At 50.4% G+C, this 27,238-nt stretch overlaps 2 protein-coding genes across 6 annotated transcripts; one reads left to right on the plus strand and one right to left on the minus strand.

Annotated features, from left to right (window-relative positions):
- Positions 1 to 550: 550 nt before the first annotated feature.
- On the minus strand, positions 551 to 5,382 carry PCED1A (PC-esterase domain containing 1A). 3 transcript variants are annotated; one of them, XM_004285322.3, is made up of 8 exons: positions 5,240 to 5,382; positions 4,786 to 4,930; positions 4,177 to 4,256; positions 3,830 to 4,068; positions 3,585 to 3,735; positions 3,221 to 3,467; positions 1,286 to 1,555; positions 551 to 937 (listed from the first exon to the last, which is right to left on the minus strand). In XM_004285322.3, the coding sequence occupies exons 2-8, from the start codon at positions 4,907 to 4,909 to the stop codon at positions 690 to 692; spliced, it is 1,359 nt and encodes a 452-aa protein (XP_004285370.1). In that variant the 5' UTR covers positions 4,910 to 4,930; positions 5,240 to 5,382; the 3' UTR covers positions 551 to 689. The 3 variants fall into 3 exon arrangements, with proteins under 3 accessions (XP_004285370.1, XP_049555055.1, XP_033271728.1); XM_049699098.1 differs by having other exon boundaries at positions 1,286 to 1,357; positions 3,221 to 3,488; XM_033415837.2 differs by having other exon boundaries at positions 3,221 to 3,488.
- A 320-nt stretch (positions 5,383 to 5,702) lies between these two features.
- VPS16 (VPS16 core subunit of CORVET and HOPS complexes) lies at positions 5,703 to 27,207 on the plus strand. 3 transcript variants are annotated; one of them, XM_004285320.4, is made up of 24 exons: positions 5,703 to 5,836; positions 20,563 to 20,651; positions 20,931 to 21,028; positions 21,116 to 21,244; positions 21,325 to 21,469; positions 21,594 to 21,709; positions 21,810 to 21,932; positions 22,063 to 22,118; positions 22,520 to 22,609; positions 22,706 to 22,800; positions 22,952 to 23,028; positions 23,485 to 23,616; positions 23,711 to 23,838; positions 23,969 to 24,004; positions 24,197 to 24,305; positions 24,469 to 24,603; positions 24,699 to 24,807; positions 24,898 to 24,995; positions 25,078 to 25,185; positions 25,507 to 25,584; positions 25,681 to 25,850; positions 25,932 to 26,028; positions 26,701 to 26,804; positions 26,920 to 27,207. In XM_004285320.4, the coding sequence occupies exons 1-24, from the start codon at positions 5,784 to 5,786 to the stop codon at positions 27,062 to 27,064; spliced, it is 2,520 nt and encodes an 839-aa protein (XP_004285368.1). In that variant the 5' UTR covers positions 5,703 to 5,783; the 3' UTR covers positions 27,065 to 27,207. The 3 variants fall into 3 exon arrangements, with proteins under 3 accessions (XP_004285368.1, XP_049555052.1, XP_033271727.1); XM_049699095.1 differs by lacking the exon at positions 5,703 to 5,836 and adding an exon at positions 19,901 to 20,037; XM_033415836.2 differs by lacking the exons at positions 5,703 to 5,836; positions 20,563 to 20,651; positions 20,931 to 21,028 and having other exon boundaries at positions 21,110 to 21,244; positions 21,401 to 21,469.
- The last annotated feature ends 31 nt before the right edge of the window (positions 27,208 to 27,238 follow it).

Here is a 27,238-nt window from a genome sequence, read left to right on the forward strand (position 1 = left end):
TTCTGCTCCTTCCTGGTCATCAGATATGGTATTTACATTTCTGTTTCTCATTTTCACTTTTGCTTGGGTGATTTCTGAGAGGAGGAGGGTTCTAATCAGTCTCCCACGTGGGCTCGGGAGCTTTTTGTTTAGTTCCAACCACTTAATGAGTGTCTACCATGTGCCAAGAAATTGTGCAAGGTATGTGTCTTGTATCTCCAGGAGCAGATGAGTGTTGAACATACACATGAATGTGTGAGACTGGTATAGGTGAGATCTAGCCAGATTCCAAACTGCATGTAAAATATTGACAATTTCAACTCAGCCCTTGATATTTCCCAATCCCAAAGAGCTGCTGACAACAGAGAACCCCTCCAGGGTCTTTGTTAAGTACACGTGTGTTCTGGTGAGGGTGTAAACAAGTGTGTGAGACAGTAGGAAGGATGCATTCAATGATTTCTAAACAGCGTGGGTTAAAAGGTCCAAGGTCGCAGAGAGCCCAGAGGCAGCCTCCCCAACTTTTAAGATCATGGCTGGGAGACCTACTCCCTTACACAAAAAGATGCTACTCTGTTCTTCCATGCCTTTATTGGTGACAGCAATGGACAACAACAATGCCAGGCATAGCAAGATACCCTGGCCCAGCACCTGGGGTGGCAAGCAGGCACTGCAGGGCCACTGGCACATTCAGCTCCAGCATAAGATCCACTCTACCCAGGCCACGTCCCCGAATGGGGAGGAGGCCATTTGTCCAGTTTGTATGTATGGATCAGCCTGTCTGAGTGTCTGGGACGCTGCCTGCAGGGTGCCCCTGTCCTTGGCACGTGGTAGGGGCTGGTGTGAATACAGCGTGGCATCCCCCGGTGGACGGCCAGGCCCCGGTGCTGACCATGGGGGATAGGGCTGGGGACTGGAGGAGGCAGGGGGCCAGGCACAAAGTTCACTGCGGGGCTACATCCTACAAAAGAACCAGCCATTATCAGAGTGGGTTTCTGGCCAGGGTGAGCCCAGCTCTGCCTTCAGGCAGTTCTGGTCCTCCAGGGTGAGTTTCTCTGGGCTTCAATTTCCCCATTTGCAAAATGGCAATACTACTTCCCCTACTTCCAAGTCAGGAAATTGTGACAATCAATGAGCTAATTAATGAGTCTACAGATGCTGCTCCAGACTCAGCTGTGACTGAACCCAAGCCTGGGGGGCACAAGGGCTACCCAACTCCTCTCAGCCCACCTGGACACAGGAGGCTAGGATGGGGGAGGTTCAAGGGGATGCTGGGAAAGGTGTGCTGGGAGGTTGTAGAGGCACCTACCTAAGTGGGGTGGCATCGAGCAGTCTTCTGTTGGATTAAAGTTGAAGAATTCATGGGGTGGGAAGGGCTGGCCTGGGAAAAAAGGGGGATCCTGGGGCAGGAGTGGAAACAGAGGAGGTGGGGAGGGCTGAGGAAGAGGGTAGGGAAAATGCATGGGAAGGGGTAAAGGAGAGGGTGGGGGCAAGGCCAGCTGCTCCCTGAAGGCTGGGGTCTGCCCCTGGCTCCCCTGGAAGAGATGATCCGGCTCTGGCCAGTCCTCAATCCATGGGTCTAGGAATGGGATGGTTGTTTTAGGTAGGCCTGGGGAGCCAGGCCGCCCTGAACTGTGGCTGTCCACACTTCTAAACCTCTACTCCCTCCTCTTGGAGAACACAGCACCCTCTACTTCCTACACAGGTTTCCTCATCCCCTCTCATTTCAGGCCAAGCCCAAGCTGCACTCTTTCTTCCCTGCCTGTCTCAATAGTCAGTGGATTTGCCTTTGTTCTGACCTCATGCTCCCCTCCAGTCTCCTCCCTCTGTTGCCCAGCTCCTGTATCTTTAGCTTTTTCCTCTCCCAGCTCCTTGCCACAGACCAATAAATAAGCTTAGTAAACCTTCTCTCTTAAAAACAAAGATCCTGTCACTTCCTTCTCCCAGTAGGCCCTTGTTCCTTTCATATTTCCTCCCACAAAGAGTATTTTGCCCAGGTGCCATTCTCTCCATCAACTGCTCACTACCTCTTTTAACCCTACTCCAGTCCTTCAACACTTATCCTATGAAATGTAACCACTTCCTCGCTTCCTGACAAGTCACGTGGCCAAGAGCCTCTGTCCTCCCTGAAAGTGACTCTACCCTTGTCTCCTTTTGTTTCCTCCATCAGCCCCTCTTCCCTTCCAACTCCAAAACATGGCTATTGTTTTGCTCTTTTCGTCTGTTCACATTCATGCCCTCAGCTGCCATCTCCCTGCTGGGCATCACTGACTCCAAATCTACTCAACATCTTCACAGTACCTCAAAGAGATCTGCCCTAACCAAACTCACCAACTCATCCTCCCACCCAACTCTTCCCTTTGATGTTCCTATTTCTGTGGCTCCAAACTGGATTCAGAAGACCTGAGCCACGATAAACTAGCCTTACAACCTTTAGAGCAACCCTTCATTTGTTGGGGATCAGTTCTCCAACTGATTTAGATGAGATTTAGTTCTCACCTAAAAAAACAAAGAAATTGGACTACTATATAATCAAGATCCTAATTCACTTCCCTGATGCTCCAACTCCAGGCTAAAAGTGACATTCTTGACCTCTCTATGCCCTCACATCCTTTAATGCTACTACAGTCTTCTAACATGACTCGTGTCTCCAATTCAATAAACACTATCCTGTAGGTAGTATGTACACAGCAATTGTCCTAGACAAGTGGCTTAAAGGGATGAGTTGTCAACAAGTGAGGCAGGAAGGAGGACACGATCCAGGGCAGATCGTGGAGGACACGATCCTTAGCCTTGGAGGACACGATCCAGGGCAGAAGCAGACATGGAACAATCACCCACGATGTTCCCTTTATAAGCAGGCAGGAACTGAGGGGGTGACAGCACCAGCCAAGGGGCTTCGTTGTTTCTGCCACACTGTCTGGATTACCTTTCCTCTGTTTCTGCCTTTCCACCCCCTACATCTACTCCTATCTAAAAGTATTCCCATTCATTTTCCGTTTATCTGTAGCATAAGGGTCTCTGACATGCTGCCTTATGTGCTCAATGCTCACTCACATACACATAGGTGACCACACGGCTAGACCATACAGAAACCCAGGGGAAGGAAGGAGCACTCAGGATCCACAACGGTCCTTCAAGGGGCCTCTACTCCCCTTGAGGATCTCTGTCCTGTTGTTTATGAGCCCTATGCTTTGAGGGCCCTCTTTGCATCACTACCGTCCCCACTTGTGGTAGGGCTCACCATGGGGATAGTCACGCTTTGGCAGCTCCACACCCCAGGCATCAGCCACGTGGGTCAGAAGCAAGTGTGAGAGGTGGCGGTGGGCATGCTGGTCCCAGTGGACACCGTCCCGGTGACGGTGCTGTACTGCATGCCGGAAATGAAAGTGGAGGTCCAAGACATCGAAGCAGTGGTCCCCAGCCAGTGTAGCGCTGTAGAAGTTCCCTTCAACCACATCCCGCCGCAGAGAGCCTGCCAGGGGCTGGAGCTGAGTGATAAAGTGCAGCATCTAAGAGCCACAGAATGAAGCAGGTTTGGAAGGGAGGGTCCTCTATCTACCAGTCAGCTGCCCCGTCCTCTATCCTAAGGGGCTCTGGTCACTTGCCTCAGGCAGAAGGAAACCCCCAGTGACACGCTCTCCTAGGGGCATTGCCATGTTCCACACCAGCAGGCAAGAGTCTGGCAACACCTGGTCCATGCGCATGAACACCCGCTCCAGGTTCTCTCGGTAGCTCTCCATCGAGCAGCGGCCATACCTGTTGGGTAGCACAAAGGGTGGGCAAGAGCACAGGGGTGGGTGGCCTCTGAGCCATACCTCCACCCCTGGTTTCCCTCTCCCCCCGCCCCAACCTGGAGAGATCCCAGAGGCAGGAGTTGATGATCACCAGGTCCGGGGCAGGCCCATATGTCAGCTCCTCCAGGATTCCCTCGAGGTACTCGGAGTAAACGCGGGTGAGGAAGTAGAAGCGTACAAGGTGGTGGCCAGAACCCGAGCAGAACTGGCGGACCTCTCGGTACTGTATCCCGTTGTGCAGCTCACCCAGCTGACCCCCAGCCATCAGCTGGTCCTGTTCAAAGCTCAGCTCCCCCTGCCCACCCCCCGACCCAGCTGGTCAGACCCATGCCAGGGAGGAGGACCCTACCAGGCCAGAGTCTGTGCCCACCCACCACTGGCATGGTCACCAAGCTTCCCTCACCTTGGCTTTCAGCTGGGCGGCTGTGAGCAGTGAGTCTTTCTGGAGCAGAAGCACCAGGTCTTTGTACACAGCCCGCTGGACTGCAGGGAGACAGAGATCCTGCGGCTGAGGCAGGCTGCACTCCACCCCAGCTCCTTCCAAATCCAGGCCTCCCATCTTCCCAGGGCTGGGGTTGCCCAACACCACCTTTGTGGAGTGTTGACTTAGAGACAGAAGAGAAGGTGAGGTTACAAAGTACTGGCACTACCTCTGTTCCTTCTAGCTGTACATCACTTCTCAACTCAGTATATAGTGACCCAAGATCACCTGGCAGAAATAAGTCAGCCAAGTCACCCAAGAGACAGACAGCACAATCCACTGCTTCCATGAGGGACACTGTGGGGGACTGTCAGGAAGAAAAATGCTGAGCAAGGATGGGGTGAAAAGCTTGACAGGCTACATCTGTCAGGACACCTGTGTAAGGCGTTAGGGAAATAAAAAGAGAAAACCTACTGGACTGTTCCAGACTAGGTATCAGGAAGGAGATTTGAGATGGAGGCAGAGGGTTCAGATGCAGAAAACAGGCTGCAGGTGTGGGACCGGGAAGTGTGATTCTAGAAGGGCACTCACTTGAGTCCCCCAAGATAACCACGAACTTGTTGTGTAGCAGCTGCTGGACTTCAGAGGCCTGGAATTGGACCATGGTGCTTCCCAGCGGGCGGTGCGCTTCCTCGTTCTCCAGACAGAAGACCATGCCGCCGCCAACAACGACGGGCTGCAAGGAGATGCCACTAAGCCGCGCGAGGGTGGGGACTCAGGACAGGTTGGCTCCAGGGCCCACACGGAATAAACGAGACCAACGGCGGCCCCTTCAGGGCTGCTCTGGGCTACAGGGACCAGGTGGCGTTAGCAGAGTGGGGCCCATGGTGGCGCCGGTCTCCATTACACTTGGCACATGAGGCAGGAGGTCGCCAGGCCCGCAAGGCTCCAGGACACCGAGGCGCTTTCCGCGCGGTGCAGCCCTGCGCCCCGCCACGTGCCCGCCGCCGCCCCGCGCATGCGCGCGCGCGCTCGCGCCAATTACCGAGTCCCGGGGCGCCGCGCCGTTCACCCGCGACCCGGGCAGGCCCGCACACCGCGCCCCACTCCCGCAGCGGGGTCCGGGCCTGGCCTCATGTTCCCGCGCCCGAAGAGGCCGGTCGCTTCAGCACAGCCTCTGCCCAGCAGAGCCCGTGCGTCCCGGTTAGCGGTCGGTCCGCAGCCCGACGCCCAGCACTCTCCATGCGTGAGTCGCGGAGGCCCGACAGCGCCTGGGCCCTCCCCGCCCCGGGCTGCGACACTCACAACTCCCACTTCCGGTCACCCATGTCCTGCTCTGCCCGACCCCCCAACGCCCGAGGGGACAGGAAGGCAGCAGGGGTGGCCGCCGTGGGGAGTAGGAGCCAGGGCCGGGCCCACCCGGGCGTGGGAGGGGCGCGGCGGCGGCCAAGTGCAGCCGCCCACAGCGGTGACGGCCGTGGCCGCGGCCTCGCCACGTGACCCGGACGGGCGGAAGCGGAAGTGCCTGCCTGGAGCCCGCGCTAGGTGCGTGTCGCCTCGGCGCTGGCTGGCTGCCACCTGCACCAGCTATGGACTGCTACACCGCGAACTGGAACCCGCTTGGGGACTCTGCCTTTTACCGGTGAGCCGCCCCGCCCTGCCTCCCACGGTCTGGCTTATCCCGCTGGCCCGCCGGCTTGAGTCTCTGAGCGAAGCCGGACGCGCGCGTCGCGGTCTCTACGGCGCTGGGGTCCGCCCCTCGCCGGCTCTCCCGCGGCGTCTACCACTTAACACACAGCCACCTAGGGCCGAGCCTTCCCCTTCTCCGGAGAAGGAAACTGAGGCAACCGTAGTGGTCACACAGGTAGCGGCACAGCCCAACTGAAGCCCAGGGCTGTCAGCCTCTGGAAGGATGCTCAGATCACGTTGAGGGTGGCCGCCCACGGGTGACAGTGAGTGATCGGTCTCCTGCCGGGAAGTGCTGCTGAAGTCAGACCAGGGGTGCTCCTACGGGGGCCTGCTTGCACGGCGGGCGGGGTAACAGTGCTGACCAAGGCTGGGAGAAGGAGGCGAATCGCCACTAAATCCAGAGGCAGCACGAGTGAGGACCCCCTGCTAGGGGCAGCCCTCTCATGGGAGTCGTGGAGTCCTAAACCACTAATCTTTCTAAAGTGTAGACTGATCACATCATTACCCTATTTAGGATTTTTTCCAATGACTTCTCTTCTTTGAAAAACAAAGTACAAACTCCTTCTCGTGTTATATCTATAAACCGGGCTTATTTGTCTTTTCAACTTCGACTTCAATTTCTTCTTCAACTCCTACCCAAATCTGTGTTCCAGTTGCACAGAACAGGATCCCAACACATCATGACGTTTCAGGGCTCCCTGTGTTCGCACCAGCCTGCAGTTCCTTCTGTGAGCACTGCCATTTCCCTCTTTACTTCACTGGAGAATTCTTACTCATCCTTCAGGACTTAGTTTAAGGGTTCATTCTGAAACCTTCCCTGATCTAAGCCCAACAGACTTGACTTTCAGCTGACTTTCCTTTGGGTCTCACAAGACCCAGTGCTAAGGTCTGTTATGTATGGCACAGTAGGGCAATGTTTGTATAGTTTTCTTCTGCTAAACCAAATTCCTTGAGGGCTGAGAGCATTTCTTGCATCTCTTTATCTCCAGTGCATATTTAGAACAGTGCCTGCTATGTAGTGGTTGCCTAATAAAGTTTAAAAAAAATACTTTATTGATTGCAACTAAAGATCACAAAGGCATCGCGTTGGGGTCTTATTTCAATAGAAGACAACTGTTAATGCTAGTGAAACTATATACCATTGTTATTCACATGTTAAAACTTTTCACTGTAATCTTTAATACACAGAATGTCAGCCCTTAACACTTCTGAGGTGGACAAATGCCTTGATGCAATTTTTAGAGATCTGTTGCATTTGTTGTTTATTTCTGATTCTTATAAATGTGCCTGTACAATGTGAAAAAAGTTGCAAAAATTTAGTTAAAAATCAGGGAAGTCAGTAGGAAATAACAGTGATTTAAACTTTTTGTGGAGAAGAGTTGTCAGTTGACATAGGTAGCATGTAATTTGGTGTTTACGACACAGCATATACTTTTAAAAATATTAACTTGGGGCTTCCCTGGTGGCGCAGTGGTTAAGAATCTGCCTGCCAATGCAGGGGACACGGGTTCGAGCCCTGGTCCGGGAAGATCCCACATGCCACAGAGCAACTATGCCCGTGTGCCTGCAGCCCGTGCTCTGCAGTGGGAGAGGTCACTGCAATGAGAGGCCTGCGCACCTCAGTGAGGAGTGGCCCCCGCTCGCTGCAACTAGAGAAAAGCCCGTGCACAGCAACGAAGACCCAACGCGGCAATCAATCAATAAAAAATTAATATGTATTACTTTTGAAAATATATGTTGCCTACACAGGCTTATTAAATAGAGTACTGAAAATGGTGACCTCATTGCCATAGAACTCCTGGTTATCATATGAAGTCTTAGCTTTGTTTATACACCAATAAAATTTTACTATCTTTTTTTTTTTTTTTTTTGCTGTATTGGGTCTTCATTGCTGTGCGGGGACTTTCTCTAGTTGCGGCGAGCGGGGGCTACTTTCATTGCAGTGCATGGGCTTCTCACTGCAGTGGCTTCTCTTGCTGTGGAGCACAGGCTCTAGGCGCGTGGGCTTCAGTAGTTGTTGGCTCGTGGGCTCTAGAGTGCAGGCTCAGCAGTTGTGGCACACGGGCTTAGTTGCTCCGCGGCATGTGGGATCTTCCCGGACCAGGGCTCGAACCCGTGTCTCCTGCATTGGCAGGCAGATTCTTAACCACTGGGCCACCAGGGAAGTCCCTCAATAAAGTTTTAAATGAGTGTAAATGTTGAGTACATGCTATAGACATGATCTGCATGGCTAGCCTACCCTTACCTGTACTGTACCGCCAGAAGGGAGTAGAGGTATAAGCCTTGCTGCAGACGATGTGTTGCTCTTGGTAATGGGTGTTGAGCCTTTCTATGTACTAGACACCATGCTAAGTACTTTATGTGTATTAAATTGTCTAAGTCTCACAGCCCCATGAGGTAGGTATCATTATTTTAACCCCATCTTACTGATGAGGAAACCAAGGCACAGAGAAGTTAGGTGACCAGGTTACACAGATAGTGGAGCCAGGATTTGAGCCCGGTCTTCTTCTAGAACCTGTGTTAAAGCATAGGGTTTTTGTTTTTAAGTAGGAAAATAAAATAAGTAGAAAATATTTTAGGTGCAGATACTAGGTTTATTTGTATTTGTGCATAACCTTATGCCAAGACTTAATACATGTTCAAATAAGTGAATGAATGATAAACAGGGTGGCGGACATTTCAAGTCCTATCTACAGGATGGGATTCTTTTGCATTGGAAGTAATGTTCTGGAAAAATCACTAATTTGGGAGGGCAAGGAGAGGTAATGGTGATTAGTTCTTATGAGGCTCCAGAATTTTAACCATTTTTATTCTAAAAACCCAGTTTGAGATAATACCATTAAATAATTTTGCCCAACCCTTTGCCACACTGAATGTATATTGGGCCAATAAAAAGACATGGACCCTTTCTGCCCTCAGAACTTATAGCCAGCAGGGAGACAGTTGATAACCACTAATGACTCTGTATTTGTTTGATCATAAGCAGTGAGGTAAAGGAGAGTGTAGGGTCCTCAGAAAGCATATAACAGATTGGTAAGTCAGAGGAAAAGAAGACTTTCTGAAGGAAACAATACCCCATCCAGGAGATGAGTAGGCCTAGGTGCAGGGAATGGGATCCAAGAAGAGCATATACAAAGGTCCTGAAGCGAGAGAGACAGGGACACTCTCAGTGACCTAAATAGAGAGAGCCAGTGTGGCTGGAGTGCCACAGACAAGGAGACAGGGTAAGAGACCACTTTATCTGAAGACCAGTGAGAAGCCTAAGTGAAAGGATTGATGTGATTGGATTTGCAGGTGTGTGTGTGTGTGTGTGTGTGTGTGTGTGTGTGTGTGTGTGTGTGTGTGTGTGTGTGTGTGTGTGTGTGTGTGTGTGTGTGTGTGTGTGTGTGTGTGTGTGTGTGTGTGTTTAAGTTCTTCCTGGAGGCAATGGGGGGACAAGTTGGAAGGGGCAAGCAAGAATGGAGACTGGTTAGGAGGCTGGTGGAATAGACCAAGGAGAAGTGGATGGTGGTGAGCACTGGAGATGGAGAGAAGGGGACCAGTAGGAGAGATATTAAGGGGGTAAAACTGAAGGACATTGTGATGAGTTGCATTTAGTAGGGAGGAGGAAGAGCAACAAATCGAGGATGACTTGGATTTTTGGCTTAACATAATGAGAAAGGAAGAGTGAGTTTGGTGGGGAAAAGGGTGAGCTTGGTGTTGAACACAGTGTTTCAGGTACTTTATTTTTTAATAAATTTATTTTTATTCATTTATGTATTTATTTATTTTTATTCTTGGTTGCATTGGGTGTCTGTTGCTGCACACGGGCCCTCTCTAGCTGTGGCGAGTGGGGGCCACTCTTCGCTGCAGTGTGCGGGCTTCCCATTGCCGTGGCTTCTCTTGCTGCAGAGCACCGGCTCTAGGCGTGGGGGCTTCAGTAGTTGTGGCTTAGTGGGCTCCAGAGCGCAGGCTCAGCAGCTACAGTGCACGGGCTTAGTTGCTCCGCGGCATGTGGGATCCTCCCAGACTGGGGCTCGAACCCGTGTCCCCTGCATCGGCAGGCAGACTCCCAACCACTGCGCCACCAGGGAAGCCCTTAGAAACATCCTTTATGGTGAAGGAGACCGAAGATACATTTCGTACTTGTGGAGCTCTTCGTAGAAGAGAGGTTGACTGTTTTAGTTGGTTTTATGGCTTTGTACGTTTGTCTGTTTTGCACATATAAACGTGAACATTAAAAAAAAACTGTGGTTAAATACACATAATATAAAATTTACTATCTTATTTATTATAAAATACAATTCAGGAGTGTTAAGTATATTCACATTGTGCAATCAATCTCCAGAACTTTTTCATCTTGCAAAATTGAATCTCTAGGGCTTCCCTGGTGGCGCAGTGGTTGAGAGTCCGCCTGCCGATGCAGGGGACACGGGTTTGTGCCCCGGTCCGGGAAGATCCCACATGCCGCGGAGCGACTAGGCCCGTGAGCCATGGCCGCTGAGCCTGCGCGTCCTGAGCCTGTGCTCCGCAACGGGAGAGGCCACAACAGTGAGAAGCCCGCGTACCGCAAAAAAAAAAAAAAAAAAAAAAAATTGAATCTCTATACCCATTAAATGATAACTCCTCATTCTCCCGTTCCCCCAGCCCTGGCAACTACCATTCTACTTTCTGTCTCTATGAATTTGACTACTCTAGATAGCTCATACAAGTGAAATCATACACTATTTGCTTTCTTGTGGCTGGCTTATTTCATTTAGCATACTGTCCTCAAGGTTCATCCATGTTGTAGAATGTATCAGAATTACCTCCCTTTTTAAGGCTGAATAATATTCTTTTCTATGTATACACCACATTTTATTTATGCATTCATCTGTCAGTGGACACTTGGGTTACTTCCACCTCGTGGCTATTGTGAATAATGCTGCTATAAACAATGGTGTACAAATATCTCTTCGAGACCCTGTTTTCACCCAGAAGTGGAATTTCCGGATCATATAGTAATTCTGTGTTTAATATTTTGAGGAATTATCCTACTGTTTTCCATGACAGCTGCACCGTTTTACATTTCCAGCACAAGGATACTTTAGTAGTATTTATTTTTAAGGCAGGCTGGAGTCAAGGGATTTCGGGGGTGATTGTGGTCTCTCTTCAGGGCCTGGGGATTTTGGAACTGATGGATTATTCCCCAAGGCTAGACCTGATGCGCTTCTTCCTCCACAGTGATCTGACAGCTCAGCCTGGACAGGCTGGAGATCATCTATTTTCACACAAGCTCTTCTCTTACTGCAGTGGACTGTGCTTTTCCAGCAGTTCAGCTGCACTGCAGCAGGGATTTTGTCACTGTTTCCCGGAGGGGGCTGGAATTGAGACTACCATACCTGCTAGATTTAGTGATTTTCTGGTATTAGACCCAGGGTCCATTTACTGCTGCTCTGGGGATTTCCACTTCCAGGACCTGCAGGTAGAGGAGAAATATGTAGCTGACCTTCCTCACGGAAGATATGGCCTAGCGTCACAGAGTCCTCACCTCTAGACTTTTCTGAGATGCTGCTCTCAGTCTGTCCATCCACGCCCCAGGCCAACCTCGAGGCATAGCTTGAGTCACCTCACTGTCCCTGAGAAGCCTTCTTTACCTTGAAAGCTTGAAGAGGTGGCCCATGCTTTGCTGCTCTTCGCTCCCTGACCCTTACTCCTGTACCAGTACGCTTCTTTCCCACCCCAGTCTGTGTCGATGCTAACCTCCTGGACTGCAGCCAAAGCCTCCTTGGGTCTCTCCTGCCAATCGCTGACTTCACCTTGTGCTTCCCAGAGAGCTGGAAGTCATTGCCTAGAAGAGTGTAGGGTTCCCCTGACGAAATCTGCCTGTTGTGTTGCCAACCTGCCGAGGGTGTGCCCCGTCTCCCTGCCTTCTCAGAAACCATGCGCCGTCCATCCACCCTCCCACCACCATAGGTTTCTCCAGCTGTTGTTACGCAGGACCCCCTGCATCAAGGTCACCTGAGATGCTGGCTGCACGCAGCTTCCTAGGCCAGATCTACTCCATTATCTCTGGGTTGGGTCCTAGGAATTTGATCTGTATTTTAACAAGCAGCCAGGTGTTTCTTTGCTGCAGGAAAATTTGAAGACCTCTACATTGTTTTCCACGATCCTTACCCCCAAGGGCTCCCTTTCAGACCTCAACCTCTATATTCAAATCTCCCCATCCTAACAAAAAATAAACTTCCCTATTCAAAAAATAAACAAGTCCCTCCTCCTCACCTCACCAAACGTCTGAAAACTGCCACCTATACTTGCTTCCATTTTCTCTCTTCCCACCTATCACTCACTATGGTCTGACCACCCTCTTCTCAGTGACATCCTGTTACTGCACTGGACACAGCTCAGGCCTCATTTGAGCTTGACTGCCTGGGGCATTGGATAGAGGTGACCTCCCTTTTTTCTTGGAATTTGTATATAACTTTTTACAGTGAAAAATTTTAAATGTACAACAGAGTAGGAATAGTAGAGTGAATACCCATAGCCATTGTTTACGCTTAAAAATTGTTATTGTGTTGTAATACATTTGCTTCAACTACTTGTAAGTTTAAAAAAATTTAAGAAAAATTTCAAATATACGTAAATGTTCTAAAAGTAGTGTAGTGGACATCCATGTGCTCATCATCACCCAGCTTCAACAAGTGTCAGCACTTTGCCATTCACTTTTCATCTACCCGCCCCCCATCCCTCAACACACACACACTTTTTGGGACCATTTAAAAACAATATCCAGACATCTTTTCAATCAAATACATTTTCTGCTATATTTTAAAGTAAATTATAGTCACACCTTAAATGTGTATTACTTTGAAAAAGAAGACAGTTTCCTATAAAACTACAGTGTTATTTCACACCAAACAAAATGAACATTTAATATCATCTAGCAACCAGTCCTTCTTCAGACTTCTCCAGTTGTCTTCAAAATGCCTTTTTATAACTGGTTTGTTCAAATTGAGACCCAAATAAGAATTATTCATTTGCTTACCCACCCCACCCCACGCCCGCACTGCGTGGCTTGCGGGGATCTTAGTTCCCTGACCGGGGATCGAACCTGGGCCCCCGCAGTGAAAGTGCTGGGTCCTAACCACTGGACCACCAGGGAATTCCCTGCTTATCGCTCTTAATTAAGTCTCTTGTAAACTTGAACATTATCATCCTTACTCTCACCCCTACCCTTTGTTTTCATGACGTTGACTTATTTTAGAGACCTAGTCGCTTTCTGGATTTGTCCCCTTGCTTCCTTGTGGTGCCTTTGAACTTTTTTCTCTATCATAGCCTGTATTTCCTAAAACTGTGTGTTAGATCTAAAGGCTTGATCAGATTCAGGTTGACATTTTTGGCAGAAACACCTTGTACAGTGATGTGTGTGTGGTGTTCATCTGGAGGCATCATTGTATCAGGTTGTCTGCTACGAGGGAAGTTGAGATTGACAGGTAGTTTGGAGGCTGATGGCCACATCCTCACCCGTTTTCCCTCTTGTGACAAGCAAGTGGTCTGTGGAATGTGACACAGTTAATATCACTGTGATTCTAATTAGGAGACAAACCATACAGGATTAAATAGGGGAAGTTTAGTATAAAGAACTATTAAACAGTGATAACAAAGTAACTATAAGATAAAATAAAACTGTCCTTTCCTAGGGCTGAGGAGAAAGGAAGGACAAGTTGGGGGGCGGGGAATGCCCTTCTCAAGCTGGGGTTCCTACCTCGCTGGGGAAGGTATAGTTGCAGCCCACTGGATGGTGGGGGAGTTGCTGGTTTGCCTGGGCCAGAGCTGGTCCACAGTCACTGGACAAGGAGGAAGCAGCCCTCCTGGGCACAGATAGGGCACAGGTGAGCCATAGCTGGTGGCCAGGTTCATGGGCTTGCACAGGGGGCACCAGTATGAGCAGGAGACCTGGAGCATGCGGTGTCTTGTGGAGAGAACCACGGGAAGGTAGATGCCAGTCCAGGCCAAGGCTGTGAGGTCACCAAGGGATTGTGTGTTCTGGGTGCATGGCTGGGGCAGAGTATCACCAGATGTCCTCATACCCACACTGCTGACTGACCTTGCAGCTGCTGGAAACAGCCAGAGACACCCCTCCTCCTACAATATCCCTTTACTACAGGGCCCTCTACTGAGAAAGCTTAACATCTAGCTCTCTGTGGAGCATGTATTGAAGGATGAATTTGGAGCTGGGAGGCAATAATTTGATAACTGGCACAGTCCACTCTTTGGCTGATCAGCTTCCACAAGTGCCCTCTACACTTCAACTCCCTCACAACAACAAAACAACTTTATATTTCTGCTTAACAAGATACCATCCTTCTTACAAGTAAACTTCTTTTTCCCAAAGTGAGAAGACATACAGTCTTAACAGTCATTGTATCAATCACTATATTAGGTACTCCTCAAATTGAATTACAGTCCCACTGAATATTCTGTTACCTAAAAATTGAATTTTAAAGTTAACCTCTAATAATTTGTGTATAAAATAAAAATGGGAAGGAGAGAAGATAGTGGCTGGTATATATATATAAACGCATGCATACAACAAACACAGAGAAAATACACAAAGTGGCTATAGTCTTCATTTCTGTAACTGGTCACAAGATCATAGTATCTATGGCTTCCTTTTTCAACTACCCATCCCATATTTCCCTTGCTCTCAGCCAGAACCTTCACTGCTCTGCTCTTTACATAGTGAAGTGACCCAAACCTCAGTCATTCTGCTTTTTTTGATTGCTGAGGTTTTTCATTAACCTTTTTTGTTAGACACGGAAGTACTAAGAGGTGCCCCAGAGGATCCCTTGGGTTTCAGACAGTCCTCCTTGCCTCCATTGTGTAGCAGCAGCTTGATTTCCCCTTGGCCATCAGGATAATCACTTCAACCAGTAAATTAACCCCATTTTCTTGGCTGTTGTTTCAGTGGCATAAGGAGCCCCAAATGGCAAGGTAGCACCCTTTATATATATATATATATATATATATATATATATATATATATATATATATGTAAATTTATTTATTTATTTTTAGGCTGCGTTGGGTCTTCGTTGCTGCGTGCGGGCTTTCTCTAGTTGCGGCGAGGGGGGCTACTCCTCATTGCAGTGCGCGGGCTTCTTATTGCGGTGGCTTCTCTTGTTGCGGAGCACGGGCTCTAGGCGCGCCGGCTTCAGTAGCTGTGGCACTCAGGCTCAGTAGTTGCAGCACACGGGCTTAGTTGCTCCACAGCACGTGGGATCTTCCTGGACTAGAGCTTGAACCCGTGTCCCCTGCATTGGCAGGCGGATTCTTAACCACTGCGCCATCAGGGAAGTCCCCAAGGTAGCACTCTTATCTTCTAATTCAGTGAATCCATTGTTGTGTCCCCTGGTGGAAACATTCTCCCCTTGGAGACTAAGCTCTCCAAACCAATAGGTCTCAAAATTAGTGAAACTGGAAGCAATATTTTAATGAGAGTCATTAGGTGTAATAGTGAGAGGAGCCACTCCCACTTCCACTCCTTGATTCCAGGTCCCCCATATTCTGACTGTGGAGGAGATAATACTATATAATGGTCTCTGATGCAAAGCATAAGCTTGCATCCTGTAAGACAGGGCCCCATACTTTTAGGATACTGTCTCCCAATGGGTGCTTTAACTGAGTCGTCAGTACATTTAGACCAGCCACTTCTGGGTAATGGGATATAAGGTAAGACTTGTTGATTCCATGGACCTGAGCCCACTGCTGCACTTCCTTTGCTGTGCAGTGAAGTCCTTGATTAGTCGCAAGGCTTTGCAGAATGCTACAACGGTAGCTGAGACGTTCTGTTTATTTATTTATTTATTTATTTATTTATTTATTTATTTATTTTGCTTGTGGTGCGTTTTAGTTGCGGCATGCGGGCTCTTAGTTGCATTATGAGGATTCTTAGTTGTGGCATGCACACGGAATCTAGTTCCCCGACCAGGGATCGAACCTGGGCCCCCTTCATTGGGAGCATGGAGTCTTACCCACTGGACCACCAAGGAAGTCCCATGGTACATGAGACATGCTGTAAGTCCACGATGGTAGGTGCTAGCAAAGGCATTACAGGTAAAGAAGACAAATCCACATCCAGAATATGTATTCCAGTGAGGACAAATCTTTGTCTCCTCCATGATGGAAGAGGTCCAGTGTAATTGACTTGCGGACTGCTCCCCCTGGGAATGGTGCCATACTGGGACCATGTATTGGTCTCTGCTCTTGGCCGATTAACCACTCAGCAGTAATGTTAGCCAGGTCAGCCTTGGAGAGGGAGGCTCCCAAGACATCTACCTCAAGTGAGAGCGTAACAGGGTTTTCAAGTAGAGGAAGGCTAGTCTCCTCGGACACAGGAGGGCAAGCTACTTCCACTGGTAAGGAAGACTCAGAATGACTTGGGGGCTCAAGATTGTCAGTTTCATCTGGGTCTAACCAGTTATCTCCCTTCCAAGTTTCAGGATTCCTTTCTTTTCTAATTAGTGCCCTAACTTTCACATGTGCCAGAGAATTTAACTGTCATTGTTTAACAACCCATAAGATTAAACTCTGTCTTTGATTTTCAGCAGTAGCAGCTGTGTGACTACAAGAAATAAGAGATTCTTTTAGGCTGTTACAGAAGCTTTCTGCTTCTCAGACGATGACTGCAGCTGAAAGTTAATGGACCTAACCTTGTCATTTTCTCTTTGTAAATGTTCAAGTGCACTCAAAATAACCCATCCACACCACAGCCTTTATAATCATCGTTATTGCCATACAGTCAAGCACGTGTTTGACTTGGCATTTCACTACACTGAACTACAGGTTTGGTTAATTGTGATGCTGCTGCACGCAGTGGGTTACTAGCATCCGTTTTGCATTGTCAGGGAACACGGCACTGCACCCAAGCCCAAGCACATGACCAAACCAGTCCTCAAATCCCATCTTTAGGGGTCTGTCTCCTGGGGCCACTCCCTGCACCAATTAGTCTGGGTCCAGTCAAGAGATGTAGACTGGGCAAGTTTAATAAATGTAAGGAATTATTAAGCTGTCATAAAGAGTAACTATAAGATGTGAGAAATTTTTATATGGTAGCCTAGGGCTAAGGGAGAGTACTCAAGAAACGACAAACTTGGAAGGAGGGACCTTCCCCAGGCTGGGGTTCATTTCAGACCTCAGAGAAAATACAGTTGCAGCCCGCCGGATGGCAGTGAAGTTTACCGGTTTCCCTGGGCCAGAGCTGGTCCACAGTTGCTTGGCCAGCAAGAAGCAACCCTCTGGGGTTCAGCAGGTAGGGGCCACAGGTGAGCTGCAACTAGGGGTCAGTGGTGTGGGCGTGCAGAGGGAGTTGGGGAGCTGATGCCGGCAGCCTGGAGCACTTAGTGGCTGTAAGGCAAGCCACAACCAGTGATTGGGTGCATGGTTGTGCAGAGGGGGTCAGTGGAAACAAGGCTACGGGCAGGACAGTCAGTGGCCGGGCATCTTGGCATGCAGAGGGAGTAGGGCCTGGTGTAGGCAGGAGGCCAGGAATGCCATGTCTGTCCAGGGAGCCAGTCTGGGCAAGCCTTGGAGGTTGCTGCATGGCTGCTCAGAGCACCACCAGATGTCCTCACACCCTAGCTGCTGGGTCACTGCCCTGCTGGAAGCAGCAGAAGCCTCTTCCTCGTGCAGTGTTCCTCCAGCGCCCTCTACTGAGGAGGCTTAACATCAGGCTCACTGTGAAGGAGAAATTCTTAAAAGAATTCTGTCTGTTATCACAAAACACATATGGAAGAGTGAATTTGGAGCTATGTGTCAGTGAATTGATAACTGGCATGCTAGGTCTGTTTGGATATCTATCTTCCCATCAGATTTAATCTAAGGATTTTAGTAACAAAAGGTCAAAAGAAATGTACATGGGGTTGAAAAATTCAAATAATGCAAAGGTATATAGCCTAAAATTGTCAGTCTCCCTATTCCCCTCCCCCATTCACCACCCTCTCCAAAGGTAACCACTGTCTCTCCACGCTGGCTCAGTGTGGAGGCCTATGAGAGTTCTTCTATGTATTTACACACATACGTGTGATTATATGTAAATATGCTTATAAAAATATGTGCTCAGTTTTTTATTGTGTAAGTGGATTCATATGGTTCATACTGCACTGCAACTTGCCTTTTTTTTTACTTAACAATATATCTTAGAGGCCACTTCATGTCAACATACCCAGTCACTTTGTTAATAGGCACATAATATTCCCCAAAATGGGCATAAGTAGTTTATTTAACCAGTCTCATTTTAATGGGCATTTAAGGAGATTTTTCCAGGATTTTTAAAAACTATTTTAAACAGTGCTGCAGTGAATTCATACCTTTGTGTACTTGTGCAAGTAGTTTCATAGGTTAGACTCTTGGAAGGAAATTGCTAAGATAGAGTGCATACACATTTAAAAATTGGATACATAAGTGCTTCATTCTCTTCCATAAGGGTTGAACCATTTTACACTCCCACCAATATGTAGGAAAGTGTTCATTTTTCCACATCTTCAACAATATTCCATGTTATTTATTAACCTCTTAATTTTTTGCCATTCAGATGGCCAAAACATAAAAATAATTTTTAAATTCATATTTACCTAGTTGTTAAGTATGTCTGTTCGTATCCTTTGACTATTTTTCTATTGTGTTGTCTCTACTGATTTGTAAAGGAGTTCTTTACGTGTTCTCCATGATAACCCTTTGTTACAAATGTTACAGATTTTTTCACAGTAGTCACTTGACTTTTATGTATTAATGTTTAACATACATATGTTAAGTTTTATGTGATAACGTCTATCAGTCTTTTCCTTTTTAATTTCTGGGTTTTGTGTCTTACTCTGAAAGACTTTTCCATAGTTCACATTATGAAAATATTAGCTTACATTTTTCTCAAGTTTTTTATGTTTCGTTTTAAAATATTTTCACAGTTATGATATAGCCCTTGACCATTTTTCTTTTACTTTTATTTTCATTTTTTTTACAATTAATTAGAGCTTTTTTTAAAAAGTATTTTTGTTTTTATTTATTTATTTTTGGCTGCATTGGGTCTCCGTTGCTGCGCGTGGGCTTTCGCTAGTTGCGGCGAGCAGGGGCTACTCTTTGTTGTGGTGCGCAGGCTTCTCATTGTGGTGGCATCTCGTTGCGGAGCACGGGCTCTAGGCACGCAGGCTTCAGTAGTTGCGGCACGCGGGCTCGGTAGTTGTGGCACATGGGCTTAGTTACTTCGTGGCATGTGGGATCTTCCCAAACCAGGGATCGAACCCATGTCCCCTGCATTGGCAGGCAGATTCTTAACCACTGTGCCACTAGGGAAGTCCTTAACTTTAGTTTTTAAGTGTATTCAATATCTGATATATATATCTGTTTTCATATTTTCAAATGTTCTTAAATATTATCCAGTATTTTCTCTTTCAGATGACATTTTTTTGCCCCCCCCAGATGAACTGTAGAATCAGTTTGTGCTTCCCTACCCACCAGAAAATTGGACTGATTTTTAATGGAATTCTCTTGCATTTATACATCCTTTAGAATATTTCTTCATGTCTTCTATATCCTTGAGTAAACTGATTTGATTTTGCAAAAAATGTTTATTAGGTTTATTCTTCGGTATCATAGTTTTATTGCTATCAAGAGTTATATTTCTAATTAGTTCTTGCTATGGTATAGAAAACTAGTTGGTATAGAAAAAAATATATTGATTTTTGTTGATCACTTACTGAGCTCTTTCTTTCATTGTTCCATAGACTGCTTTGGATGTTCTAAGTAGACTATCTCGTTATTTGTAAATGAATAGTAGCAACCTCATTCCTTCTTCAAAATGGAAACCTCTGGGGGTTTTTTCTTAAATTATTTTGGCTAGAATGCCGAGAAGAATGTCAATAGAAAGAAATGATGGACATCTTCCTGATCTTTAACGGGAAGTTTCCTGAAATGATACTAGCCGAAACACCCTCCTTCTTGAACATTGTCTTCTCTTGGTATCCTGGTGTAGTGTCCACTTCTTCTCTGTCCCCTTTTCCCCACCTCCAGCCTTCAAATGATGGCATGCCTCAAGCCTCCTACTCTGTCTTCCCATGCAGCACGTCTCTTGGTGATCCATGCATATCTCAGATTGCAGTCATCTCGTGCCAGTTTGCCAGTTTGTAATTTCAGTTACCTCCTGTGAGTCAAGCATTCATATATTGGCATCTGCAACCCAGGACTCTCCCTAGCTCTAGGCTTACTAAAGAGCTCCTCTTGGATTTCTTTCAGGCACTGCTCACTCAGTACCTCTAAAACTGAGTTCATTATCAACAGGCGTTAAGCTGGACCCCTGGGTGTAAAGCCCATAACCAGATTCAGTGTTAAGAACCAGAAATAGAAGAAAGGCTGTCTATCCTGGGAGGCCCTCCTGGAGGGTCTTATTTCCTGCTAATGCAGGCTCAAGCCAACCACCCCACCCTAGTCCCACCTCACTTTGTGCCCTGGATATTGGCCACACAGCCTGCCCTCCAAACACCCTCTGCTCCCTCACCTGCTATCCCTAAGCATGCATGTGGTCAGCTGGCCTAGCTGTTTCTAGTCATCACCCCCCTCCCTGCCCCTTGGGGGGGAACAGATGGAGGCATTAGGGGCTCCTCTGGGGCTCAGCCCATCTGGATGCAGGATCATGACGAGTCTAATCTCTGTTTGTCACTGTGTGGGCAGGAAATATGAGCTGTATAGCATGGACTGGGACCTGAAGGAAGAACTGAGCGACTGCCTGGTGGCCGCTGCGCCCTATGGGGGCCCCATTGGTAAGTTTCCCCTCTGGCACTGCATGCTCTGGGACCGCGGGATGAACTTGGGGTCCTTGCTGTTGGGTGGTTCTTGCTGGCATATGCTACCCACCCCCACTCCACCCTACTGAGATGCTTTTAATCCTGGTTCTCGGGAGGCCTGCCACCCTACTGAGATGCTTTTAATCCTGGTTCTCGGGAGGCCTTAGGGCGGGCCTAAGGAGCTAGTTCATAAGGCCTGCTTCACATGGGGTGGGCCTGGGCAGCTAGGACAGAAGGTTTCTTCTCAAACCACAGCGCTGCTGAGGAACCCCGGGCGGAAGGAGAAGCCTGCCAGCGCACGGCCAGTTCTTGAGATCTACTCAGCTTCTGGTGTGCCTCTGGCCAGTCTGCTGGTGAGCACCCTGCCTGCCCTGCGGCTGGGGGCTGGACAGGGTTCTGCATCCCGAGGACAGCTTCCGGAACCTCCCTCTCCTCTGCAGTGGAAGAGTGGGCCCGTGGTGTCCCTGGGCTGGTCAGCTGAGGAGGAGCTGCTCTGTGTGCAGGAAGACGGGGTCGTGCTGGTTTATGGGCTTCATGGTGACTTCCGGAGACACTTCAGCATGGGCAATGTAGGGGCCCCAGGGGGCTGGGGAAAAGGGATGGAGTCTGGGAATCTGCGGCTCCCTCAACCCACGGCCCCTCTCTCCAGGAGGTGCTCCAGAACCGGGTTCTAGATGCCCGGATCTTCCATACTGAGTTTGGTTCTGGGGTGGCCATCCTCACAGGGGCCCACCGCTTCACCCTCAGTGCCAACGTGGGCGACCTCAAACTCCGCCGGATGCCAGAGGTGCCAGGTGAGCCCTGACACCCCTGAGGCAGCATTCACTGCCCACAAATGTGCCTCCAGTCCATGGGACCATCAGAGGCAGAAACTGTGGGCTCTGGTCAGCCTGAGGTTGTCCTCTTCCCTGGCCGCAGGTCTGCAGAGTGCACCATCATGCTGGACCACAATGTGCCAGGACCGAGTGGCACACATTCTTCTGGCTGTAGGACCTGATCTTTACCTCCTGGATCACGCAGCCTGCTCTGCAGTGGTGAGAGGCCTTGAGTGGGAGTGAACTGGAGGGACTGGGGGAGGCAGTGGGAGGCTCTGAGAAGTCAGTATCTTTGGTGTCCTCCCCGGCCCTGCCCCAGACACCCCCTGGCCTAGCCGCAGGAGTGAGCAGCTTCCTGCAGATGGCTGTCTCCTTCACCTACAGACACCTGGCGCTCTTCACAGACACAGGGTACATCTGGATGGGGACAGCGTCTCTCAAGGTGTGATCCTGGGACAACACAGGGGCACCATGCCTTGTCTAGGAAAGATCTCTTGTGGGTAGGGGAAGGGCTTTTGAACCAGACTGGTGACTGTTGAGACAGGACCATGACATTCCCTGCACCCTTTCAGGAGAAGCTGTGTGAGTTCAACTGCAACATCCGGGCTCCCCCGAAGCAGATGGTCTGGTGAGGATGAGGGTGTTATCCTGGGGGTAGAAGTGGACATAGCCTTGTCTCCTGGGACAAGTTGATTCATCCTGTCTACTGACCCAGCCAAGTGGAGCTTGAATCTTGTCTTCTCTGCCAGTGCATATTTGAGGGGCCAGTCCCCTGTGGGCCCCAGATACCCCTGGGAGTTGACAGCACAGGATGAGAGGGAAGCAGACCAGTCAGCCAGAGGAATGGGATAAGCGGCAGCAAGCCTATGCAGGGTTGTCCCAAGGCAGAGTGATACAAGCAGCGATGTGGGAGACATGGCTGTGGACCAGGCATCCCGTGTGTCCGTGTCCGTGTGTGTGTGTGTGTGTGTGTGTGTGTGTGTGTGTGTGTGTGTGTGTGTGTGTGTGTGTGTGTGGTGCTGTCCACAGGTGCAGCCGTCCTCGCAGCAAGGAGAGGGCCGTTGTGGTAGCCTGGGAGAGGCGGCTAATGGTGGTGGGCGACGCACCTGAGGGCATCCAGTATCCTTGGAGGGCTGCTGGGGGTGAGGAGGGGGAAGGAGGGTCGCCTGCCCTGCGCCATCTCTGGGTGCTCTTAGGAACCTTGACCAAGCTCAGGTTTGTGCTGGATGAGGACTCCTACCTGGTGCCTGAGCTGGATGGGGTCCGCATCTTCTCCCGCAGTACCCATGAGTTCTTGCACGAGGTTCCAGGTGAGGCCCTCATAAGAGCACCGGGTGACCCAGGGCAGGGGCTCCTCGGCACCACAGCTGCCCTGGGCCGGTGCTCTGGAGTAGGATCAGGGTACTGAGGTAGGGATGAGGGTTTCCTGACCCCCTTTCCCACTTACCAATTTCCTCCCAGTGGCCAGCGAGGAGATCTTTAAAATTGCCTCAATGGCCCCTGGAGCGCTACTGTTGGAGGCCCAGAAGGAATATGAGGTAAAGCCTTGGGCTTCTCCTTGGGCCTCAGGATGCTGTCCTTCCCCTTCCCCTAATTGGCCCAGCCCATGCCCCTGCAGCCAAGTGCTACCTGTCAAGACAGGGGTCCAGACAGGACATTGGGCTGGGCTGGGCTAGAGAGAGCTGGCTCAGGTGGATTGAAGGGACATGGTGTCCTTCGTGTGGTGATAGGGAAGGGCAGGGAACCCCCAGTCTAGGCACAAGTCAGGGCTCTATTGAGAGGTCTCAGGGCCCTCACAGGCAACTGTGGGCTGCTATGGGTGTGTGTGTGGGCACCTTGCGGGGAGGACTGAGTGGGCTGAGGGGATTTGGGGCCTGGCCTCTGCAGCCTTCCAAACCAGCCCATTTGAACCACAGCCCGGAGGGGTTAGGGGCCAGACATGGAGGTGTTCTCAGTCATGACGCACTGTCCCTGGCACCTTCCCCCCTCCCCAGAAAGAGAGCCAGAAGGCGGATGAGTACCTACGGGAGATCCAGGAGCTGGGGCAGCTGCCCCAGGCCGTGCAGCAGTGCATCGAGGCCGCGGGACATGAGCACTGGCCAGACATGCAGAAGAGTCTGCTCAGGGTTGGGCTGGATGGCAGGGCTGGAGGGAGGGGGTGCTGGGCAAGGGTGGGCTGGCAGAGAGGGAAGCTCTCTCTTGCCCTCTGGCTCTTTTCAGGCGGCCTCCTTTGGAAAGTGTTTCCTGGACAGATTTCCACCCAACAACTTTGTGCGCATGTGTCAGGACCTTCGTGTACTCAATGCCATTCGGGACTATCACATCGGGATTCCCCTCACCTATAGCCAGTATCCCCAAGTGTGCTGACAGGGTGTTTACTTCCAGGGGTGGAAGGGCAAGGGGATGGAGATGCCTCCTGAAGGTCCTTGGCAAATAGGACTTATCTCCCAACTGGATCCTTAACCAAATAAAATACAGATACAAGCAGCTCACCATCCAGGTGCTGCTGGACAGGTACAGCAAGCCCAGGGTGCTGGGAGGAGGGCCGTAAGTGGGTGGGCATTACAGCCCCTGGTGTGCTCTTGTGGTCACTGCTCGTGATTCATTTCCTTGGGATCTGGGAGGCTGGAGTTACAGGCTGGGACCACTCTGCCCTCTTTCTACCCCACTTTATCCCTTGTGCCCTTCACCTCCCTTGTCTGCCAGGCTTGTGTTGCGGAGGCTTTACCCCCTGGCCATTCAGATATGTGAGTACCTGCGGCTTCCTGAAGTGCAGGGCGTCAGCAGAATCCTGGCCCACTGGGCCTGCTACAAGGTGAGGATATAGGACAGAGTTCAAGGGCATTTAGGGGCTTACAGGCCCTGGTGAGGTGTAGGAAATAAGTGTAGAGCTGAAAGGGTGGGTCCTGATCAAGGCAGTGGGGGTGGGGGTTAAGGGGTGAGAGCCAGGTTTGTGTGACACCCCCTTCCCTCTGCAGGTACAACAGAAGGACGTGTCTGACGAGGATGTTGCTCGTGCCATTAACCAGAAGCTGGGGGACACACCTGGTGTCTCTTACTCTGACATTGCTGCACGAGCCTATGGCTGTGGCCGCACGGAGCTGGCCATCAAGGTGCGGGTGCCTAGCCCTCCCTGGATGCTCTGATGTGGGTGTTAGAGGTCCCCAGGCCAGCTCCTTCTCTCTGTGCCTTCCTCCCCACCCCACAGCTGCTGGAATATGAGCCACGCTCTGGGGAACAGGTTCCCCTTCTCCTAAAGATGAAGAGGAGCAAACTGGCGCTAAGCAAGGCCATCGAGAGTGGGGATACTGACCTGGGTGAGCAGGGTTTGGGTGAGGACAAGGCTGGGGACCCTGGGCTGAGGAAGGGGCTGGGCTGGACCCTCATCGCACCTTATTGTCCCATAGTGTTCACGGTGCTGCTGCACCTGAAGAATGAGCTGAACCGAGGAGACTTTTTCATGACGCTTCGGAACCAGCCCATGGCCTTAAGTTTGTACCGACAGGTGTGTGCAGGGGGCAGCGTGGGGTGGAGCCTCCTGAGCCCTTGAGTTGGCTTTGCTGACTGCCCACCTGCTGTGGCCCCAGTTCTGTAAGCATCAAGAGCTAGAGACGCTGAAGGACCTTTACAATCAGGATGACAACCACCAGGAGCTGGGCAGCTTCCACGTCCGAGCCAGCTACGCTGCAGAGGAGGTCTGAGGGCCGCAGGGCGGGTGGGGCCCACGGGCTGGGCCGGTGGTCTGGCTCCTTCTCCAGGAGTCTAGGCCTTGAATGCAGCACATACCCCATTTGGTCCTCACTGTGGGGGGAGAGCTTGAGAAGACATGAGGCCAGGCTGGGGATTGGTCCCAGAGGAGCTGGTCTTTCCATTAGGGACAGCAGAGCCGTGTGCCCAGTGGCCAAGGCTGGCAGTGGCAACCCTGGGCACAGCGATGGGGGAGAAAACCATAGCCTGGGTGGGAGGGCCGAGGTCCTTTGTGCTATGAACTCAGGTGTCCCTTCTTGCCCTTGCAGCGTATTGAGGGGCGAGTCGCAGCTCTGCAGATGGCAGCCGACGCATTCTACAAGGCCAAGAATGAGTTCGCAGCCAAGGTTTGTCCCGTTCTTCTCTAACAACCTCCTCTCCTCCCCTCCCAGTCTTCCCTCCTTGTCCCTCTCATCCCTGTCCTGCCTTATCCCTGTCCCCAGGCCACAGAGGATCAAATGCGGCTCCTACGGCTGCAGCGACGCCTAGAAGATGAGCTGGGGGGCCGGTTCTTAGACCTGTCTGTACACGACACGGTCACCACCCTCATCCTCAGCGGCCAAAACAAGCGTGCGGAGCAGCTGGCACGTGACTTCCGCATCCCTGACAAGAGGTAGATGAGGGCCCGGTGTGCCTATAGGTCCCAGGACCCCCTGCCCCTCCTGGAACACCTCCATCCCCAACTTTCCCACAGGCTCTGGTGGCTGAAGCTGACCGCCCTAGCAGATCTGGAAGACTGGGAGGAGCTAGAGAAGTTTTCTAAGAGCAAGAAATCACCCATCGGCTACCTGGTGAGATGGGGCCCTCCCTCTACCCCACCTCCGGTGAGGTAGTACTGGGGAGAGGGCCAGGCTCAGACAGTCTGTTCACACATCTGTTCAGCTCTCCCGCAGAGCTAGTGGGAGCTTCCTGGGCCAGGCACATGGGAGGATGGGCCTGAGTCTGCCTGCAAATGTTGAGGGGGAGGGAGAATGAGCTGCTTTCCCAAAGGAGGGCCACAAGGGACACCACGTGCCTGAAGGAAAGTCCTGTTTGGGAGGGAGGGGCACAGGGAGGGCACATATGTGAGGCAGTGGAGGATGTTGAGGGGTTTGTTTTCTGTGGCAGGTGGTTCAGAGGTGTGGTGGGTCGGTGGGATAAGGGCAGCCATGAGAGAAAACTCAGGCCCTGGGAGGGCAGGAAGGTGCCTGCTGTGAGTGAGTAGCAGTGGATGGTGGAGTGGACACATGGAAATAATTGGTCCCAAAGCTCTAACAGATCTTTGTGGTAGGTTGTTTCTGCCCAAAGAATGTTGAGATCACAACTGTTGTATGTGTATGTTGGGTGGGAATGGGGGGGGCATTATACAGACTGAAGGGTATATAAAATACATTGGGATAATAAATCCAATGGACTTTGCTCATAAGAGAGAGAACAGGAGGTCTCTGCCTTATCTTCCCTCTCCACCCTCTCCCTCTCCTAAGCCCTTTGTGGAAATCTGCATGAAACAACACAACAAATATGAAGCCAAAAAGTATGCTTCCCGCGTGGGTCCCGAGCAGAAGGTCAAGGCCTTGCTTCTCGTTGGGTGCGTCTGCTGAGAGCCCTAAGGGTGCTGGGTGGCTGAGCCAGTGGGCTGATGAGAGGCATGGTTTGTGCCCTTGGGCAGCGCAATACCATCTCCCCTCCTGCTGAAACCCCAGGGACGTGGCTCAGGCTGCAGACGTTGCCATCGAGCACCGGAATGAGGCAGAGATGAGCCTCGTATTGTCCCACTGCACTGGAGCCACAGATGGGGCCACGGCTGACAAGATTCAGCGGGCCCGGGCTCAAGCCCAGAAGAAGTGAGGGGCCTACCTGCTCATCTCCGCAAGCCCTGGGCCTGGCAGAAGTGTCACTGCTCATCTAGCTCTTACCCCAGAGCAAAGCCCGAAGAGCTGGGGTGAGAATGAGGGTTCTGGTTGTAAATAAAGTCGAAACATTTTAGAGTACTTGTCTATGCAAGTCCATTCTAAGCAAAAG

This window comes from Orcinus orca, chromosome 16, assembly GCF_937001465.1.
Source record: "Orcinus orca chromosome 16, mOrcOrc1.1, whole genome shotgun sequence".
Lineage (NCBI taxonomy): Eukaryota > Metazoa > Chordata > Mammalia > Artiodactyla > Delphinidae > Orcinus > Orcinus orca.

Bases quoted from the DNA above. Each gene is read 5' to 3' on its own strand.
- PCED1A (XM_033415837.2), bottom strand. From the start codon at position 4,909: ATGGTCTTCTGTCTGGAGAACGAGGAAGCGCACCGCCCGCTGGGAAGC. The intron at 3,736-3,829 runs GTTGGGGCGGGG...GCTACCCAACAG, and splicing joins TGCCTCTGGGATCTCTCCAG to GTATGGCCGCTGCTCGATGG. The intron at 1,556-3,220 runs GTGAGCCCTACC...TCCCATTCCTAG, and splicing joins AAAGCGTGACTATCCCCATG to ACCCATGGATTGAGGACTGG.
- VPS16 (XM_049699095.1), top strand. From the start codon at position 19,913: ATGATGGCATGCCTCAAGCCTCCTACTCTGTCTTCCCATGCAGCACGT. The intron at 21,710-21,809 runs GTGAGAGGCCTT...GCCCTGCCCCAG, and splicing joins ACGCAGCCTGCTCTGCAGTG to ACACCCCCTGGCCTAGCCGC. The intron at 22,801-22,951 runs GTGAGGCCCTCA...ATTTCCTCCCAG, and splicing joins GTTCTTGCACGAGGTTCCAG to TGGCCAGCGAGGAGATCTTT.